Source organism: Ornithodoros turicata, chromosome 3 (genome assembly GCF_037126465.1).
Source record: "Ornithodoros turicata isolate Travis chromosome 3, ASM3712646v1, whole genome shotgun sequence".
Lineage (NCBI taxonomy): Eukaryota > Metazoa > Arthropoda > Arachnida > Ixodida > Argasidae > Ornithodoros > Ornithodoros turicata.
In genome coordinates, this window is record NC_088203.1 from 9,604,521 (window position 1) to 9,624,992 (window position 20,472).

At 46.3% G+C, this 20,472-nt stretch overlaps 1 protein-coding gene across 1 annotated transcript; it reads right to left on the bottom strand.

Annotated features, from left to right (window-relative positions):
- Positions 1–954: 954 nt before the first annotated feature.
- LOC135388022 (uncharacterized) lies at positions 955–15,142 on the bottom strand. The gene is made up of 7 exons (XM_064617298.1): positions 14,931–15,142; positions 9,391–9,513; positions 8,850–8,981; positions 8,662–8,790; positions 3,436–3,538; positions 1,860–1,992; positions 955–1,786 (listed from the first exon to the last, which is right to left on the bottom strand). Exons 1-7 carry the CDS (start codon positions 15,010–15,012, stop codon positions 1,709–1,711), a joined length of 780 nt encoding a protein of 259 aa, XP_064473368.1. The 5' UTR covers positions 15,013–15,142; the 3' UTR covers positions 955–1,708.
- Between the last annotated feature and the right edge of the window lie 5,330 nt (positions 15,143–20,472).

Consider the following 20,472-nt stretch of genomic DNA (forward strand, 5'->3'; position numbering starts at 1 on the left):
TTTGGTTAGGACTACGGTTATCTGCGAGGGACTCCATATTTCCGTAAAAAAAGTGAGGTTCCCTTGGCAATTTTAAAAGTTCAATTGAAAATAATACATTTCCCTCAGTTAAAAATTGTTCAAAGCCTTCCTAAATGACTGCAAAAATTTCCAGAAGGTAATTGCCGAAAGTCCCACAATCCTCCGGCGAGTGCATCGCCAGTTAGAATTTTTTTAATCACTTTAGGTGAAACACCCTGTATATATACGGAAAAATAAGTTTGCGGTTTACCATTTAAAGCCGAAAATGTGGAACCCTAGCTATGATACTCCGCAGACCGAAAATATTTTTCGTGGTGACTCCTGATGGACAGCTTAACGAATGAAGCACGGTTTCGAGCCATGTTACATGTCACAACATTATTGCTCCCTTTGATGATGGTTAAAACGCGCGGTGTCCCAACTCTTCAGATGTCTTACTTCTTGCAGCGACGTCCCCTTGCTGACAAGGGACAGCTCTCTCCCATTACCAATATTAGCCATGCCCCTGGGGAATGCAGGGGTGGGCGCTCATAGTGGTGACGTCTGAGTGTCGGTGGAGTACAAGAATAGGTCTGTTGTTTGTAATTTTATGCGGTAAGAGACATCTACCCGAGAAACGTCATCATGACGTTGGTAGACAGACTGAAGCCGGAACAAGTCGGATGGGGAGGGCTGGGTTCCACGAATGGTCACTTGTTCGCTGCCTCCTATTGAAAGAAAAGTAGGACCGAAGGTCGCGTCCCTCTCAGGGACCTTCGTAATCCCATCAAGACCGTGGCTTTCGTGTGTAGTTCAACTCTACCAAATTGGTGGCGCTGTCGAACACTGTGACGTCATTTGTTTACAAACAGGGAGAGGTCTATTATCGATCAACGGTCACGCAAGTAATGGATGGTAATGGTGCTCACGTAGGGAAATCATTTTGGTATTGCCTTTCTTGTACTTTGCACATATACTTTATTTGTTTCATATCATCCATCACACATTCATCATTTTGTATCCAGCACGGTCATTGCAGTGATTGATGAAGTGCTAAGATGTAACTATTTACAATGTATGCCTATACACAAGTGTCTTACATGGTCGCCTGCCACGTAACACTATAGCTGCTGCTAGCAGAGTATCTTCTGCAATTATCATGGAAGGCGTGTTCATGATCACACCTAGTCATGAGTTTAGTAATCATAGTTTAGTAGTCATACTTTATGGTAACAGCCCCGACTGAACGTTGGAACCCGATGTTACTGGCAGGGGCGGAACCGGGACTTTTCTGATGGGGGGTGGCCGTGGTCAGCATGCAACATACACTGCCTACGACTAACTGAAGAACTACGCAGCGGCAGAAAACGACAAAGGAAGGTTCCATCCGCGGCTGCCCCTTTTAGATTCGCGCCTGGTTGCTTCTCACTTGAGCCACCGTATTCAACATAAAAAAAATACAAAATTGAAAACATAGGGACGGAAATGTACTATTTGGACATAGTACGAAGTAAAACAAGACAATATTTGCTGCGTCATAGTGATGCATAGTCTGCGCCTAAAAAAAGTATGCGTCACATCGACGCATGTTGCGTATAGCAACGTCGACACGCTTATCCCGCGCGTCCCTGTCTCAACCCTGAGCCTGTGAGCTTGAATATCAAGCTTGAGATAAATAACGCGTATGTTACAACAAGGAAACTATGCTCTAGACGTCCGGAACGAAACCAGGATTGTGGGAGGAGCCACACGCTCCCATGACGTCAGCGTAAGAAGGCGGTTCTTCCTGAAATGAAATCGGTCAGCGTCAATGGGGCACTCATCAAGCTTCTGCCGGTCAACGCCGACGACGTGCCTACCTGACGCGGGGGAGATCGTACCACGTCTTCGTAAGACGGCGGTTTCTCGTACGTCGGATGTCGAGCTTCCGGCACGGTTTCCGAAACCGAGAATACCGATGGCAACGTTGATGGAGCACCGTCGAAGAAGGATCTGAAAAGGGAAGCGTCCGCCGTAACCGATAAGAGGTCGACAACTCCGTGAGACATACAACAGACTCAGTTTCTTTTGTGGGTTACCGTGTATTTGCACGAGCGACGAATCCCAGAATGCTTCAGCGGAAGGTGCGCAAAAACGATTCATAGCTCTCTACTGCCGCGTGAACGCGAGAGCTAAACGTATAGTTCCTTTTCGTCAGTGCCGTGTATTAAAAGGGAGTCTGACCATTAATGGGACCTGCATATTCCTGAGGCTCCACCCAATTTTTGAGGTATCTAGCCAATCGCAGGTTGAAATACAGTTCCCTATTATTGAAGGCCATCCAGTACTTATACCTCACCCTTATTTGCACTGCCACCATTTTGGAGAAACTTGATTGACTTGGATTGAAACGGATATCACTGGTGACAGTTCAAATCGACGGATTTTTGCCACCTTTATCAACGCCATCTGCATGGAGAGAGGCATATTGGGAAGACTCAGAACTGCAGAAATGGTTGCTCTCAGAAGTGATTGGCTAGGAGAGCGGCAGAACGGCTTCTTCATAACAGGCGGCTGCCGGTATGAACTTTTAAATCACGTAACATGAGCAGATGGAATGAAAAGTGGACTAAGATGTATGTATAAATAAAGTACAATTATATAATGCAAAATCTTACGCATCAGTGCAGTCTTTCCTGCTATTCTCTTGGGGCCGCGCGGTCTTCACTAGGCCTAACGTTATAACGTTATTTTCGCGTAAATAATGATGGCGGAGCGAAAGTTGAGGCTGATTTTGCAGATAGATACAGGAGGATATATACTTACAGAATGAGATTAGAGTAGGTTATGAAATTTTTTTTTTGTCACGAAATCTCCGCTTCGCCGTTCCAAGCAGCATCCTCCATTTTGGAGAAATTTTGGTGTCATGGCGTCCCACATGGAAAACGGCAACCAATGAAATGCGCCCAAGTTTGATTAACATGTCGAGCCTCTTTTTTAGGCTCCTCCTAATGGCCAGACTCCCTTTTCGTGCTCTTCGAACGTCACCTGCCTGCCCACACAAGGCCTGCTTGCCGCCGATACTCTCGCTTATTCGCAAGTTGACGTTTTTAGTCAGGATGTCAGCCAATCGCGGCAGGCGATTTCAAACACAGGCTTTCTGTGGCTACCAGTGACTGCCTATGCGGCTTGTGGCTGGCTCGTTTCCATAATAATCCGCCGCCGCATAGTCTCCGCCGAGAACACGAACGTCGTTTAGGCTATCAGGCTTCGTTTCTGTGGTGTCGGCCACAAGCTATTCCGTAGCAGACGGCAGGCGCCTATAGGGTGTCGTCTGCTAGGGTGTCGTCTGCTCAATACGACATTCCCGACATCCAGCCGCCATGCGAATATTCAACGTAGTACGCGATTATTGTTTTGGTGTGCGAGATTATTGAAGCGTTGCATCCGGCTTACTTTTTAATGACGCAGGCAAGGAAGGCCAAGAGGACGACGACCATCAGACATGCCGCCACAATCATAGCTGCCTTGTAGACTTCTAATGACTTTATGCTTCGTTCTGTCGAGAAAAACGGTGGCGTTAGTCCTCCAGATGAATGTGTGAATACGAGGAAAACTGCAAAAAAGATCGCTCCCTATGGCCGGAGTCACAATTAGTCACAATAGTTATATGTATACAAACGATCAAAACGTGTTTAAAAACGTGTATACAAACGCACATAGCAGATGTATAAAGGCTGGCCATCTCAAAGTAAAGTTGCTGTATAATAGCTGGTCACATTGACGATACAAAACATCTTTTACAACAGCTTTGCTTGCTGCATACACTTATTTGGCTATACACGGCTTCTAACATGTACAGCGGGCACAACCCACAGTAGCTGGCGGGAGCCGCCTACACACTTGACATCACTGAGATTGGTGGCACATTGTCTAGGTTTACTTCGTTTCACCGTCGACGCTACCACAAGGAAACGCATCACACCTTGATCACACCGCGGAAACGTGAGTACAAGTCGAGACTCGTCATTTTGACAGCAGCGGAGGGTTGTTCTACGATGCCCCTGCCGCTACGAAATTTACCGAGCAACAACGCGAGACGGGCATTATTTGGGTAGGAGTATAAGAGAAACGGCCCTGGAAGTCGGCTTTACGTTATGACTGCGAGGGTTAGGTGAAGCCCACTTACGGTATTGGCAACGCTTTCAGTTTGATGTCGGCACCGTCCGAAGCGAGCTGGGGATCGACCTCCCAAAGGCCACACGGAAGCCTAACTTGACCAAGTCACATCACTAACCTAACCCAACCTAACCAGACCTAATCTAAAATAACCTGGTCAAACCCGCTAACCCCATCAGCGCCCCCTTGTACAGTTTTACTGTTATTAGTGCAGGTGATATTGAACTCCAGGAACTGTTTCATATTGGATAAACTTTGCCATTAAGTGGTTGTAACGGACAAGTGAATGTAGGGAGGTCAACATGGACTTTCCGTATTGTTTGTTTGTTTGCGTTTGTGGGACGTTTGCGTTCTTGCGATCTGCTGGCAAGTGTACAGAAGCCCCCGCAAGAGTCCTCGCCCAAAATGCCAAGGAGATTGTCAGGGCTACCGTTGTGCTGCGTGATGTCCTTCGCGATGGCAGATCTAGACAGAGGCTAACTAGTATATGCGTCTCGCCTGACTATCTCGACACTACAAAGGCATCGTCGCAGATTATGATAAAAAAATAAATATGATTTGAGGATTGGGTGTCTCGGGGTAGATATGATAAAACGCACCTTCCGTCATCCCCTTGTGTGAACCAGGCGGATGAACACGCAATTGACGGGCGGATAGCTGAGCAAGATAAAATGAAAAATAAAATGAGAAATAAAAAGTAAACGCATTCGTTCGCTGCTCCGCGCAAGAAACTTGAAAACCAAAAAAAAAAATCGGGCGTCGAATGGTTTTTCTTTTGTCTGGAATATTTTTCGGTGAAGGTCCCGATATGTACGAAACAGAGGTTCCGAAAGCGTCCGAAGTAAAACTGAGGCTAAAATTTTTGTTTAATTAATGAGCGTATGCAAACAAGCCGCTCACTACTCAGTTCTTGGCCGGTGTCTGCAGGACCTTCGCAAAAAGTCTAGTGCTTCGATAGCGCCCCCTGTTGACGAATTCACCCTGTTCACCCTCGTTTCCCTCTCCCAAATGCACTACGAGAGGTACGATCTTGGGGGGTTGGACCCCCCCCCCCCCCCGACTACGCCACTGATTTACGTAATAGCTTCCGTAGTTTAGCTACTACTGCGATGATAGTGCGTCTGTTTCTATACCTATAAGTATACATATTTTCCAATTGCGTGATGTGAACTGTGATGCATCGCCCACCCCATCACCATCCAATGTATGTGTGTGTGTGTGTGTGATGCATGGCGGCAAGTACCACTCTGACCTCCCCGAAGGGCATGGGTCCACGAGAGTCCCGAGGTCAGGACCACACGCATCCACGGCTAATGATGTCAGAGAAAACTTGTGGGCATATTTTCGTGGTTCACTTGGACTTGGAAGAAGCTGGTGAGTAGCAGTGTGAATCGCCACAGAATAATTGCAGTCTACACCAATGATTCAACGTAGACAGATTTTTTATGGACGTTTGCCTAAACAAATTCAGTTGTCCCATGCTTCACGTTCAGGGCTGTGGTCCACATTGCATGGAACAACTTGTCCCGTTGTATCCCAGGCGGAACGGAACGTATGACGTTGCCCAGTAGCTTCAAGAAGTCATCGACTTCGTCTGCCTGCTGGGGAGCAGGACCATTCAGCATGTCGACGACTGCCTGGATGAGAGACGTCCGCTGCTGCACATGGCTCGACGACTCCTGTGCACGAGGCCTTGTACTGTTTTGGACTGGCTCACAGGAGCTACCTTGTGCTCCGTGCTCAGTAGCTGGTTAACACCTCCTCTTCTACAAGGACGGGTTCAGCCTAAATAGGAAACATACACGTGTTGGACAAAACTGTGAATCGACAACAGTTCTTTTCTGTTGCGGCCTTAGGGCAAAACTACACTTTTAACGGGGTTTGAATTCTACGTGCAACTCTGAGCACTCTCTTACGGTAAAGTCACCCAATATTTAATGCATCATACACTTAAAGGAGCTACAATATGAACTCTTCGGCTATGCCAAGTAGTATATTTTGTATGGTTTCGAAAGCGTGTCCTGCATGTATATCTCTAGGGACATCGTTCTGCGAGGGATACAATCTTAAATTTACTGGTGATGTGAGGCGTGTATTTCCATCGTTATACTTGGAGGAATCCTCAACACTCATATCCAGTCCACATCCACATCACATACAGGGTGTTCAAAATTAAGCTTTCACAAGCGCTACACGAACACAGCGATGACAGGAAACCGGATGATAACTTTACGCTACTTGTGTAAGAAACAGGCGCTGCTAATTATGTAGCTCCTGTTTCTTACTCAAGGAACAGAAAAATAGCACCAGTTTTCTTTTGTTCGCCTATTTATAAAGTGCTAGTGAAAGCTTAATTTTGAACACCCTGTATATACAGGGCGCTTTTTTAATCCTACACAGAATATTCGTAATAAAGCTACGTGAGATCGTACCCCTAAGTTTTCGCAGGGAGGGAATTACGCGGCCATGCGTACATCCTACGGGAAAATGGCATATAACTGGTGGACGACTAAATGCCTAAAATTAATTAGTAACTTATTAATTAGACATTTTAATATTCGGTGTGTTCAGTCACCTAAAATGTCTATGCAACGACTTGAAGGAATTTGTCTCTCGACTGCACTAACATGATCAACAACGAAGTAACACGGTATGTGTCAGGCCGGCGTCATACCTGGACTGTGGGCGTTGGGGCCAAAGGAGGCTTCCAGGCTCGACCCGCTCATGGCTCCTAGGTCCGCAGCTGCAAGGTCACCTCCTGACTTCTGCGCTTCTACTTTGCGCAGTTCGCAGTCACCATTTGATGACCGCAGACATGCCCACTTCGCCTTCCCGGTACTTACTATAATGGCAGACAATAATTCGTGGCGCCGGTATATAGGTAGCGTGCTATAGTAGGGTTGGGCGAATAGTAATCTTAGTACCGAAGCTCTCGCCCGAACCTAATATTTTCGAAAAGTAGAATAAAGAAAACAGCGTCGACGATGAAACGAAGCGTATACCGACACGACATGAATCCGTCAGGTATCTGCTGCATAGCTCCATGTACTGTCTCTGGCGCCGACTGTTTACCGGGTAGCGATGTCAGTATCGGCTACTAAAAGGATTGTGCGCATTATGCATACTGAGAGCCGTGTACATACTCAAACAAGTGTGTGGAGCAAACAGTTTTGCGAAACATGTTTTCTATCGTCAGTATATGACCAGCTATTACGCGTCCGACATGCATGTTTGTATGTTGAGCGTCTGTGACTCCGAGCTCAATATGACTGGCAGGACGGTTTTACTCCAAACAACTCCTCGGCGAACCATTTCGCACGAAACCGACGTCTTATCCAGTTATGCGTATTTTGTCGTGAGATTCAGCCAGCAGCGAATTCGCATCCAGGGGGAGGAGGAAGTAGGAGACTTTCCTCGGGAGCTCGCGTGACGTTGCTGTGACGTTCTCGCCAGGATGGTCACGAGTCAGCGTTCTCTACACGCCTCCTCCTCAAAGGAAACGCCCTCGTGCTGTCACAGTGTCGTCGCGCATACGTCTGTGCGCGGGAATTTCACGCAGCGTGGATTCCAGTATAAATTATTCCGCGCAAGCCGGCTAAAGGAACGGCAGGGATTGGGCCTGGGAACTTCACGATGTGACGTCGACATCCCCCCGTTCGCTTATCGCATCCGCAAACCCATCCATGGAACCGATACCATTATATGTTCGGCAAACGAATTTAAAGCTCAGCGCTGCTTCCGCTGCTGCAGAGGCACCGGCGACGTGACGTCACTCCCTAAGCGGAGCAGTGAGAGAGCTTGGCGCCCAGATGAGGAAGGCGCCGTCCAGACGCCCGCAGAATAGACTCTTTTCATCTGACGTCACTGTCGAAGACGGCATAGCCTTTCCCCCTGCTTGTGGCAGCCATACTTTTGTGCATGGCGCGTGCACGCTACCAGCATTAACTGTGGTGCGAGCACGTGCGAAAACAAGAGTATGGCGGACGGAATGAGGTCAGTGAAAAGGGTCTATAGACGATTTTAAAAAGATGCGCGCTGCGCAAAGCTGCATGGGAACTTTGAGGGACATTGCTCTGTCGTCTGCTTCGTTTATGATTTACCCCGGCTGACGCTGCTGCTGCGCATACCGGTAACGTTGTTTTGCTTCTCCTGCCTCCGCCTCTGGCCGTCTCGTAATGTCTTAAGGGCGCTCGAAGTTCCCATGAGCCCTTGCGCGCGCCAAGGTGGTGCTTGCTTTTCTGAAAAGGTGGATTCCTGTTCTCAAGGCCGCGCCCTCATTGGTTCTTAGGGAGTGACGTTTTCTCGTTTTTTCAGAGAGGGAATTCCGGAATACGCTCAGCGTTCGGCGTCTGCTCTTGGCATGTATTCGATCAAATAACAGTCAAACTATGCCACAATTTCGCGTGGGGTGTTCGGTACTGTGGTCAGTTTCGAAATCCACTGGAAAGGATGCGACTGCGCAGCTGTACTCTATCACAAACCATACAAGGACAGGCAAGTTACTTGGTGTCTTGAAAGTGACGCATGAAGTTGCCGTGGTCCTGGTGCCTTGAAGACACGCACAGACGCCACTCTCGCATGTTGCCAGACGCGGGCACTGTTCAGCAACCTCGCACGGTTCACCAGGAAACGCTACCGGGGGAAAAGGACACTTGTGAAATCCCGGTCGTGCTGGGTTCTCAGTCTCTCACCTTTCCTGTAGCACGCGTTCCGCATCCCTACGAAGCGTTCTTTGCACTCGCAACGAGACCTGCGACATTCTGCGTTGAGCGGGCACGACGTACTCTCTAAGCATGGGCCGTTCAGTTCACCTTCTAGTTCACCTGCAACAGACCAACACACGCTGGTTACCTCAACGAATGGTATAAGGACTAGGCACAGCTGGGGAGAACTAAAACAGCAGGTAGCTCGCACTAGATAAAATCAGTGAAAAAAAAAAAGGAACATAACTAAGGGAATAGGGAACACGCTGACCTACGGACCAGGGAACTGAGGGAAGAGGGATCTCGCAGGATTCAGCGTGACTTCCGTTAGTCCCCTATGTTTTGGCTCTAATTTCACGTAGCGCAGCGTAGAAGACGCCCAGTGGTTTGCAAGAGTGTCCGTAACAGGATATGCAAGAGTTGCATCTTCCTATTGTTTATGCGTCTGTCTACTGATCGCTTTTAGATTAATTGATTACACTGCGACAGTACGTATTCTAAAAGTAGTGGTGTGTGAATGGGAACTCACGAGGACGCGGTTCACAACCCCACTTCGTGACGTCGTATCCTTCAGGGCAGGTGCAGTGGTAATCAACACAACGATAAGGAGCTGTGCAGTTTTGGTCCGAGTGGCACATTTCTAAGGGGTTACCTGAAATGAGAGAGTTATACGCAATTTCATTACTCCTCACAAGTCGTTACGAGGAAGTAGTATTTGACTTATTAATATGCTCGACCCGTCACATATTTGCCATATTGCACAGGGAATTTGCCTATATTCGCGTTCGTCCGACGAAGGCTATACGTTTAAGCCCCACCTATGAGCGTTCCCAGGATTTTTTTTCCAAGGGGGCGGGGACAAAATGCTTCCAGGGTGGACAAACGTACATCCCCCCCCCCCCCCCCCCCACACACACAATACCACCTCTTTTTCTGGAGGCGGACGTCGCAGACTGTGCGGATGTTCGGAGCATGAAAGAACTGATGTCCTGAGGCTGGAACAACATAGAAGGGACAAATACATACAAAGGCTTTGTATGTATTTGTCCCTTCTATGTTGTTCCAGCCTCAGAACATCAGTTCTCTCACGTTCATCAGTTGCCGCCTGCGTCGATCCCGTCGTATGAATGGGTGTGTGAGTGAGCAAAAATGTAAGAGTGAAAGGAGGATGAGTGAGAGAGAGTGGCTGGCTGGTTTGTCCCTTCAGATGACGCAACCTGGAAGTCGGTGAGAAGGCGTGTTAGCTTAGCTCAACTGGTAGAGCCCTGGACCGGCAATCCAGAAGATGTGGGTTCGAGTCCTACAGCTGGCTAACCTTCTCAGTGACTTTCACGCTTCATGGGATGTTCGGAGGTTCCTATTATGACATCCGAATATAATCATTACGACCTACGACTAAAAGGCGCACTATTTTCAAAAGCGTTTTTGGAGAATGCAGGAACCGTGTAGTGTCTGCGGCGGAGTAACTCTGCTCTGGTTGACGGACTACATTCGGCCCCTTTCTTGATTGGTGAGGTGTAGTTTGTCTTTAGTTTATATTATATATTTTGTCTTAAAGCAGGTATAGGAGTGGGGCATATGGAGGTTGTCGGTGGTAGGATTCGAACCCACGACTTCCCAGCTCTCAGCACGACCTTGGCATACCGCTGGGGAGCTATAGTTCTCGGGGTGAACTCAGGTACGGTCCTCATATTCTGCAAGACAGGAGCTGTGCCTGCGTCATTCCACTTGCGGACGGTCGTTCTTCCTTTTCCGGCAAATACTAGGTGTTCCGAAAGAAACTGCTTTGATTACTGCGTCGAGGAGGTTAGAAAATTGGAATAATTCAATTTGTTAGCAAGGCTCTCTCCCGTTTTCACGCCGCATTGGGTGTGGCAAGAGGCGCGTCTTCGAGGCAACTTACACTGACAGAGGCAAAAATGCTTGTTTTCGATCATTTTTTAACGGCTTTGTAAGGGCTTTAGAATTGGATGGTAGGAACAACAACAACTTTATTACAAGATGATGAATGGGGAGTTTCATCGTCAGGGGCGATGCTCTACCCCATTGGTGATGGTGATGCGGGGAATGAAATAATGAGCCCCTTCACAGTGAGGATCGAAGTCCTATGGTATGCAGAAAGGTGAAGAGAGCTTTTGAGAGCAGAGCACTGGTGGCCTAGATGTGGCCAGGGACCAGGCAATTTTGTGAGAGAGATTGGACGAGAGTCTAGCTCGTTTAGGGATCCGGAGAGTACGGTTCGGAAAGGTTGGTAGTGTGGGCAATGGAGAAGAATGGAGAAACGGAAGAAACTGGAAACAAAGAAAACATTCGCGTGCAACAACTCGTTTCTTGCACAAGATTTCAACCCCTGACTGCGTTCACGCAAGACTTAGCACCTTACGAAAATTGCGCAAGTGGAAGAAATACAGGAAAAATATAGCAATCATATATATATCGAGGGACCACGCAGTGAGTATTGTCATCAAGTAGGAGGTAGACGCGCCAACGCGATGTGTGTATTGTCCTCCAGTACGAAAAGTAGCTGTGGAGGTAGTTTGCTACTACGGTCTGGAGGATGGGGACAAGGCAAAATGCTTGTCATGCTCGGTCATGGAGCTCCCAAATCTCCTCCAAAAGGGACTACTCAGTGAGTACTGTCATCCAGTACGAAAAGTAGCTATGGAAGTAGTTTTCTATTGGGGTCTGGAGGATGGGGACAAGGCGAAATGCTTGTCATGCTCGGTCATGGAGCTTCCAAGGGTCCTCCAAAAAGGGACTACTCAGTGAGTACTGTCATCCAGTGCGAAAAGTAGCTATGGAGGTAGTTTTCTACTGAGGTCTGGAGGATAGGGACAAGGCGAAATGCTTGTCATGCTCGGTCATGGAGCTTCCAAGGGTCCTCCAAAAAGGGACTACTCAGTGAGTACTGTCATCCAGTACGAAAAGTAGCTGTGGAGGTAGTTTTCTACTGAGGTCTCGAGGATAAGAACAAGGCGAAATGCTTGTCACGCTCGGTCATGGAGCTTCCAAGGGTCCTCTAGAAGGGCCTTCCTTACAAAACTGGATAATCAAAGCATCAAAACCTGACAAACAACATACTACATGAAATGTTGAAGAAAAATCTGGCTGGTCTACACTATACAAATAATATATTTGCCAAGTCAGTGCTTCATGTTGCGTCGAAGGAGATATTTGTGTAGACCTTTCATAGAGTCCCCAACTGTGTTCAGTGTTTTGCTACACCTCCTCCATTTGCACTCAGTTTACCTCCGGTGGTGGTGGTGGTGATGGTGATAGGGTTTGCCGTTGTCGGCCTCACGTATGTGGGCAACGTCACGACTCACGCCCTGGGGGAATATGCGTCCTGGGCCGACTTCTAAGGGAACTGTGCCTACGTCCGGCAGGCAATAAGTAAAACCACACGATGGTTGAATCGCGTGACGTCTGCGGGAAGTCGCTATTGCACGTTTGTGTGCTCATCGTAGAATACACGCCTGTGATCACAAGCCTTTCTTTGTTCTTTTTCATTCTTCTGTTATTCACGAGCACGGCGCCACACACATCGTTCGACACTGGCGATACCCCTATCAATGCACGGAGCGTGTGTCGCAACAGTCAACAAACGAAGCTCCCTCACTGCACCGCACTACATAGAAGGAAATTTGTGCGCGGCATTAATGTGCTTCGGAGGCAACTAAGGAGAAAAAAAACAAAAGAAAAAACGTAGATCGTCCAAACAGTTCCGCGTCGCGACTCGCTAACAGTACCTTCGCAACATTCCATTCAAATATTGAAATCATTTTTTATTTTTTCAAGAAATTTCTGGGATTACTCCAATACTGCAAATGTCGAAGGCAAAAAAGAAAAGAGAGAGAGAGAACAAACAGGTGGTGGTGGTGGTGGTGGTGATAGGGCTTGCCGTTGTCGGCTTCACGTATGTGGGCAACGTCACGACTCACGCCCTGGAGGAATGTGCGTCCTGGGCCGACTTCTAAGGGAACTGTGCCGACATATGTCTGAAAGCGTCTGAGGAAAACCCAGGAAAAACCCCAGACAGCACAGCCGGCACCGGGATTCGAACCCGGGTACCTCCCAGAACAAACAGGAATCCCGGGATTACATGATGTCAACGAGCAGCCGGGGTTTTGGGATGTCCCGAGTCCCAACACAATAAATCGCGATGACCTCGCGCTCACGTGTAAGCAGAAAGCTATGACGTCTTTCGCTGCAAAGTCGCCGGTGTGAATATGTGCTTACACAGTTTTTTGGAACAATGAGAACGGATCAGGTGATGTTATGACGAAAAACTGCCTCGTATCGTTTGCGCTACCGTTTATCGCTGCTGTCCAAACGACACAATAAAAGTCTCCACTATCTGTTGAATAGTAGGTGGCCGTTCGCTCTGAAAGGCACGAAGCTTTTACGTGTAGGCGGTTGCGCAACACGACGTTGTCGAGAACAGCCAAACGCAGGGCGCGGCGTAATTGCGAAAGGGGAAAGCGCAGACTGGTTCCGTATCGCGCACATGCACGTGCCATTTTCATGTCTAACAATAAACGTTTCTGCTGGCCACGAAGTAATCTTGAAATTGACACCACAGGGTCGCTTTGGCAAGGGCTATCAGTTAGGCACGTGGCATTTATATCACACAGATTTTCACTTTATATGTGGTGGTGACATAGTCCCCATTACGCCCTTGTCGAAAGAGCAGAGATGCACCCGATGGTCCCAGTGAATTTCGTCCTGTTATAGTGCACTTCTCTCTCTCTCCCTTCTTTACAAATTGGACCGAATTTCTCCGCTCACCAGGTACGCCCCGATAATTCAGAAGAAAAAAAAAGAAAAAGAAAAACGCTGGTAAAAAAAAAACCCTCACAGTCGTGGTTCCAGGTACAAACATGGAAAGGCAGTCTTTCGCTGTCCGTCATAACTCACAAAACAGTGATCGTCATGGGTTTTTGAAAACCTGACACGAAGAAATGTGCACACGATCTAATTACCCGATGCACTGTGACAGCGCAATTTCGTACATATGAGACGCACAGTATAACGATTTATTCATAGGAATATTGAAAGCGGTTTAGAAATGCATGTGACAGCTTTTCGCTTTGTGACCAAGCGACGGGGTATTTGCACAGCGTGTCTGCACGGTGTCTGCTAGGAAAGCTGTCGTCTGCTATGTTTGCAACCGCGTTTGACGTCTGCTACATGCGGCTCGCGATTGGAACGCTTCTAACTTTTTACATTACATGTTTCCACGAACGTAGAGACCTCCAGCTTGTCTGCTCAAAACTGTTCGGTTGTGATCGAATCTGTATATTTCTCCCAATGCAGCTGTGGCTAAGGTACCATATATGGGAGTCCTTGATGCCTTGCGCAAAAATAATATAGGAGATTGCGGTATTGACATATCATTGCATGGAAAGCTTGGGCCCGTGCTGGCACTTAAGTTGTTTTTGTTCCCTACTGTCTGATATGCGTTGGCAGCGATTGCATCCAGGGGTGACACTGCCAAGCACCGAGAATAGGTGATAAATATCACTCCGCACTTGTGACCTGTACACGTGCATGGGAATGTTTCAACAGGATATTCCGACCGTCGAATGCTCACTTTGGTCGAGGTTATCCCGTGTGCCCTGTGATATGCGCCTTGGAACGGTGATCTTGCGTATGATAAACAGTTTTGCAGTGAGCTGCCACACGGGAAATATGAATACTTTATTGTTACGGTGTTATGTTACGTACGTGTATTAATTAGTTTGCGCTGTGTATAGACATCAAAAATGTATATATGTCAAAATTGTGTATATACATCAAAATGAGCCTGTGGCACACACCGGTAATTATGCACATAAAGCTCGAAATTATACGAAAGTTCAAGAAACAGATACCTTCGAACAGAATGGAGCAGGAATTTTGCACTACAGGATATCATGTCCCCTTTCCCCACTTTTTTTTTCTCTCTAAAGGTTATTCTCGTGATTTTACGTGCCTGTGTTACGTAATTCCGGTTCTGGGCAATGTCATGCAACTCTTCCCACTGCTAGGCCTAACGGACACAGAAATCTTAGTGGAAAAAAACCTTACCGGCTATCGGTGTCACCACCTCCAGCACCAATAACACCGGGAGCACACTGCTCCATTGTGAGATCACGCACTTGAGTTCCATTAAGCCTAGCACGAGCAGACGACTTTCTTGCACGGTTAGGCCTAGTTCTGACACTGCCCCGCTCACAACGCCGCTGCGACGATATCGCACCTCGCCACAGTTTCAGGTAACAGAGGCCATTATCGCTCGCCGATAATGTACCTGCCCCTATATACGAGACGATATCGCACCACAGATAGCTGCGCGCGAGATTATAGTGAGAAGCCGACTGCTTTGGAGCAACCGTCAGCATGCAGACGACAGCTGTTATTATTCGCAGAAGACAGAGCGCGCGCGCTATACACGATAGCGTAACATACGAGGAATATACACTACGTCCGCATTTCCAAGTCGCTCGCCAAGGAAGTGTATGCTTGAGATGTGAAACAGCGTATATACTGCCTATGTTTGGCTCGGAAGGTGTTCAGGATAACGGTCCTATAAGCGCCTGATTCATTTGAAGCGGCTGGACGTCACATTGGGGATCTTTAACTTGACAGCTTTCTTTTTATCGCATTGTTTTCGTAGAGCGCTTCCGATCCCCGATGTGAACATTCAACTTGACGCGGGCTTCGTTAACGTTCAGCAGGAATTAGTTCTTAAATTTTACTCGTGACGGAATTTTTTTTATAATCAATTCTCAATTTCTCAGTTTCCGAATTTTGAGTTCCACGACCGTTTTTGTCCGAGTCATGTGTAGACAACACAAAACATGTCGACGGATGACAAGCGGGTTCGCGAACCGAGAAGGGGCCAGAACTTGTGATTGGTGATGATTCACCATTATGAAATAAGCTGAAAAGCAGGATGGGTTGGTCCTCAAGCTCAAACTCAAAATCCATTTAAAAATGTGCATCCCGTGGTTCGGTGTTTTGCGCGTTTGTATGGCCCAAATTACTAGCCAATAGCTAAAAAATAAGTTCCATGAGGTTCAGTCAAAGTGTATAGCCAAACACATGTCGACCAATAAGTTTCAATTTGTTTTTTATGTCTTATTATTATTTGACGTCGCCGTTTTTGTTCCATCTCTGCTATCGAGAGTACGTACGAGAGCAAAACCGAATGCGACAAAGATATATTATATATGTATATTCTTTCTTTCTTTTTATTGCATTTTACCACATTTGTCAAAGTACAGGTACGATAGGACTGCAAGGGCAAGCCCTGTTGAACTGTCCAGGATAACAACACAGATAAACTGAAGTACTAGTCACGCATCTTGTGAGGGACCGGTACGACAAACGTCAAAAACAGGGGAAAAAAAGAGCAAACAATATCAGCCGAAGACATACACAAACTGCTATTATTATGATACATATTATAATATTGATCTATTACATCGTAGTGAAATACCCAATGTACACGGCACAGCCTGATACATACATACAATCTTTTCTTTTCGGAATTCGAATTATTAAGGTTGTCTTCCTGATAGGGTTAACATTAATTTGCACGTTACATTTACTCGTTTGTAGCTCAAAACAGAAATGATAGACGTCAGAGCTTAAAATAGACGCAAGAGCAGACAAGAGGATATTGGTCGGAAGAGGGCGGCCTTATCATTTCTCTAGAAGTCGACGTAGATGTTGAAATAGGAAGAGAAACCATGGGGCTGCGTCCTGTGGAACGATGGAAATTTAGGACATCCCTCTGATTTAGACTCCGTATCGCTGTCAGTCAAGCAGATATCAGCAACGTTATGTCAGTCACTCCAAAGGAATCACGCAGTTCCCAAGCAGCACAATGTACTGAAAGTCAAGTGCAATAGGGGTGGCCGGTATGTGTCTTATCAATGTTCTTTAGTTCCAGAATTCTGTTCATGGCCTTCTACCTACCCGTCCACCCCTATTGCACTCGACTTTCAGTACATTGGGCTGCTTGGGTTGGCTTATCATGTTTTCAGAAACGTTATCGTGAGAAACTTCTCCCAAGCAGCACAATGTACTGAAAGTCGAGTGCAACAGGGGTGGACGGTACGTGTCTTATCAATGTCCTTTAGTTTCATGAGCCTGTTCAAGGCCTCCCATCTACCCATCCACCCCTATTGCACTCGACTTTCAGTACATTGGGCTGCTTGGGTTGGCTTATCATGTTTTCAGAAACGTTATCGTGAGAAACTTCTCCCAAGCAGCACAATGTACTGAAAGTCGAGTGCAACAGGGGTGGACGGTACGTGTCTTATCAATGTCCTTTAGTTTCATGAGCCTGTTCAAGGCCTCCCATCTACCCATCCACCCCTATTGCACTCGACTTTCAGTACATTGGGCTGCTTGGGTTGGCTTATCATGTTTTCAGAAACGTTATCGTGAGAAACTTCTCCCAAGCAGCACAATGTACTGAAAGTCGAGTGCAACAGGGGTGGACGGTACGTGTCTTATCAATGTCCTTTAGTTTCATGAGCCTGTTCAAGGCCTCCCATCTACCCATCCACCCCTATTGCACTCGACTTTCAGTACATTGGGCTGCTTGGGTTGGCTTATCATGTTTTCAGAAACGTTATCGTGAGAAACTTCTCCCAAGCAGCACAATGTACTCAAAGTCGAGTGCAACAGGGGTGGACGGTACGTGTCTTATCAATGTCCTTTAGTTTCATGAGCCTGTTCAAGGCCTCCCATCTACCCATCCACCCCTATTGCACTCTACTTTCAGTACATTGTGCTGCTTGGGCTACGTTCTCCTAAACCATAGAACGAGAAGTTACCCGTCGAAAGGAACTCGTTACGGTTTAAATTACCGTGTGAAAACTGAGTTAATAACGAAGTTCTTTAGCGTGAAATGTAACTTGCAGTTACGGAGTTACTTAAAAAAAGAACGAGTTACTTCTAAGTTACTTCGGACACGAAATAGCACTACACAGGTCCAGCGCGCGTGAGCAGTTGAGTTAGACCTTGAGTTGCCTGCGAAGGAGTGACACACTCTTAGATCGTTTTGATTGATTGATTGATCATTTAAATCGTTAATTAATCGTTTTCGTTTATGTCTAACAATTGGAACTCTTTGCATCTTACTCCCTGTGGGCTCACAATGGTTCAGCTTAATTTCAATGGCAGCGGTTCTTACTTCCTGAATAGAATACTGTCATTGATTGAATATCATGTTTTATGGCATAAAATGCCATGGAAGAACCGGAGAGGAAGCAAGAAAATATGTGGACGCGAGTGAAAAGCGAATAAAAAAAAAAAAAAAGGAACTTAGTTACAGTAACGAGTTACCTCGAACTCTGCCTAAAACTCTCTACTGACTGGAGCGTCGGGCACGCGCTGAGATCCAGATAAAATACTTCGCAACTCCGATAAGCCAGCGAGTGGGTTGGATCATTGAATGGCTCGAATATCAAATGCCTCCAATCCTGCTTTACCTCACCTTTGGCAGGAATCTTCTGATTAAAAAGTTGTTTAATTAATTTTATGTAATTAGTCATCTATGAAGTGACATCCAGGTGCGGAATGTAGCCGAAAAGCCCACATGCAGAAACGACATATATGTGCTTCTGTCGCAGCCTGTCTGAATTAAAAATAAAATAAAATAAGAGAACCTGCGTTTTAAAGACAAAAACATTTCTAGTTCTGATTTCCACAAGTATGCCGTACTCCCGATTCGTGAAATAATTCGTGAAATAAATAGCTGAGAGCTAAACTGAAAGGGTTTGCCACCGGCTCATTGTATTGCCTTATCACATTAAACACGCCATGACGCACATGCGTGTTTATTATCTCCTTAGAAGCCAGAACTTAGCTTGCTTATGCTCGTTTTCGTGATAGTGTTAGATAAACTAATACGCAATATAAACCATTGTTCGAACTTGGGGTAAATCCTATTCTGTAGTGTCAGGAAATACGTCAATAGCTCGTGTCTTTTATTCCTGTTATCTTTTTCGGCCTGTGTTCCAAATCAGTTATGCAACTCCTTATGTTGTATCAAGATAGCCGATGATTCCTAATGATTTTGAATATTTTGCGATGTTGCGAGTGCATTGGGAAGACGAAAGGAAATGTTGGACCGCGATTTGCATGCAAGGCGAGTTTTGTGATTCTATCATCGTCACGTGTTTATGCTTACATCGGAGGAAAAAATTATACAATCTTACCCTCTACCTATCCGGCCTGTGACAGCACTCTTAAAAATGAACTTCACCGCATAGCACGCTTTTAGCCAACCATCATCTCGAATGATATCGTTATCTGCCCTGATTTGTCGAAAACGGGAGGCGGAGCCTATTTTGTGCCATTATGACCCAAAACAGGTCGCACAAAATAGGCTCCACCTCTCGTTTTCAACAAATCGGGGGCGAGAGCGTTGTCATTCGGGACGATGGTTGGCTAGGAGCGTGCTATGTGGTGAAGTTCATTTTTAAGAGTGTAGACCCTCAGGAAGCAATCTATCCGGAACCCTTCCGACACGCTGCATTGCACACACTGAGTCGACGTTCGCCATTTTGTAGAGTGTAGAGAGCAACGGCAAGCCCTTTCACCATCACCACCACCACCACCATCATTTTTAAGAGTGTAGTCACAAGTTCAACCCCCTTAACAACAGGTCTTGTTGTCTGTTAACAACGGTCAGTCGGACTGAATTGAATCTCCGTGCTGTTTATTTGCGATTCGCAAGGAGAAGTACATATTCAACGTATGACAGTGGACGAACTATTTTACAAAAGTGTCATGAACACTGCGTTCAAAGCGAGCGAAAGGGATGTATGACGGTGGTGATCTTTCGCCGCTGGTCATCGAAGTACTTTTTAGGCTGAATGTGAAACCGAAACTCGGGCGCCTCACTCACAATGTGCTGGGGGCACGAAAAACGCCACATGGAATTTCTGAGGTTTTTTTTGTCCAACCTTTGAGCGGCTGAAAAAAGAAAAAAAGAAAAAAGAGAAAAACTGTGCTTTTTTTTCGTGTGTGAATATTTCAGGCTTTCTTCCCCTCCCTTCATACACCGAGGCAGACATCGTTTTTCATGTACCAACATTTTAGGGCCGTCCTCTGGGACTATGACAGCACTTGTTTCATGGTGCAAGTCCGGCCCACTAACACCCATCCCTAAAAGTATGCTAACCTTCCCGGATAATATAGGACTTCGGACATCGCTGTGGGATCATCGTTATTGTTTCACCAAATTAATGCGAGGATGATAAGGTACAGAATTATGGGTATCGTCATCACCGATGAAATGAAACTGTATAAGTATCCAGAGTACCAACCCTGTATTTGCTTGATCACAGTCAAGAACAAAATAAATAAAATAAATAAATAAAATAAAATAAAAGAGAAGGAAAAAATGAAAGAAAACAAACAACAACAACAACTTTGTTACAAGAAAACAAAAGAAAAAAAAACAGAAGAAGAAGAACAGGAAATAGAAAACAAAAGCAGCTTGCTCCTCTAACTTCGGCTTTTCTTCCTCGTGTGATCGAGTTTGTCAACGGCGTTCGGTCTTATTTATTTATTTATTTGTTTATTTAGTCAATAGTGCTGACTGTTT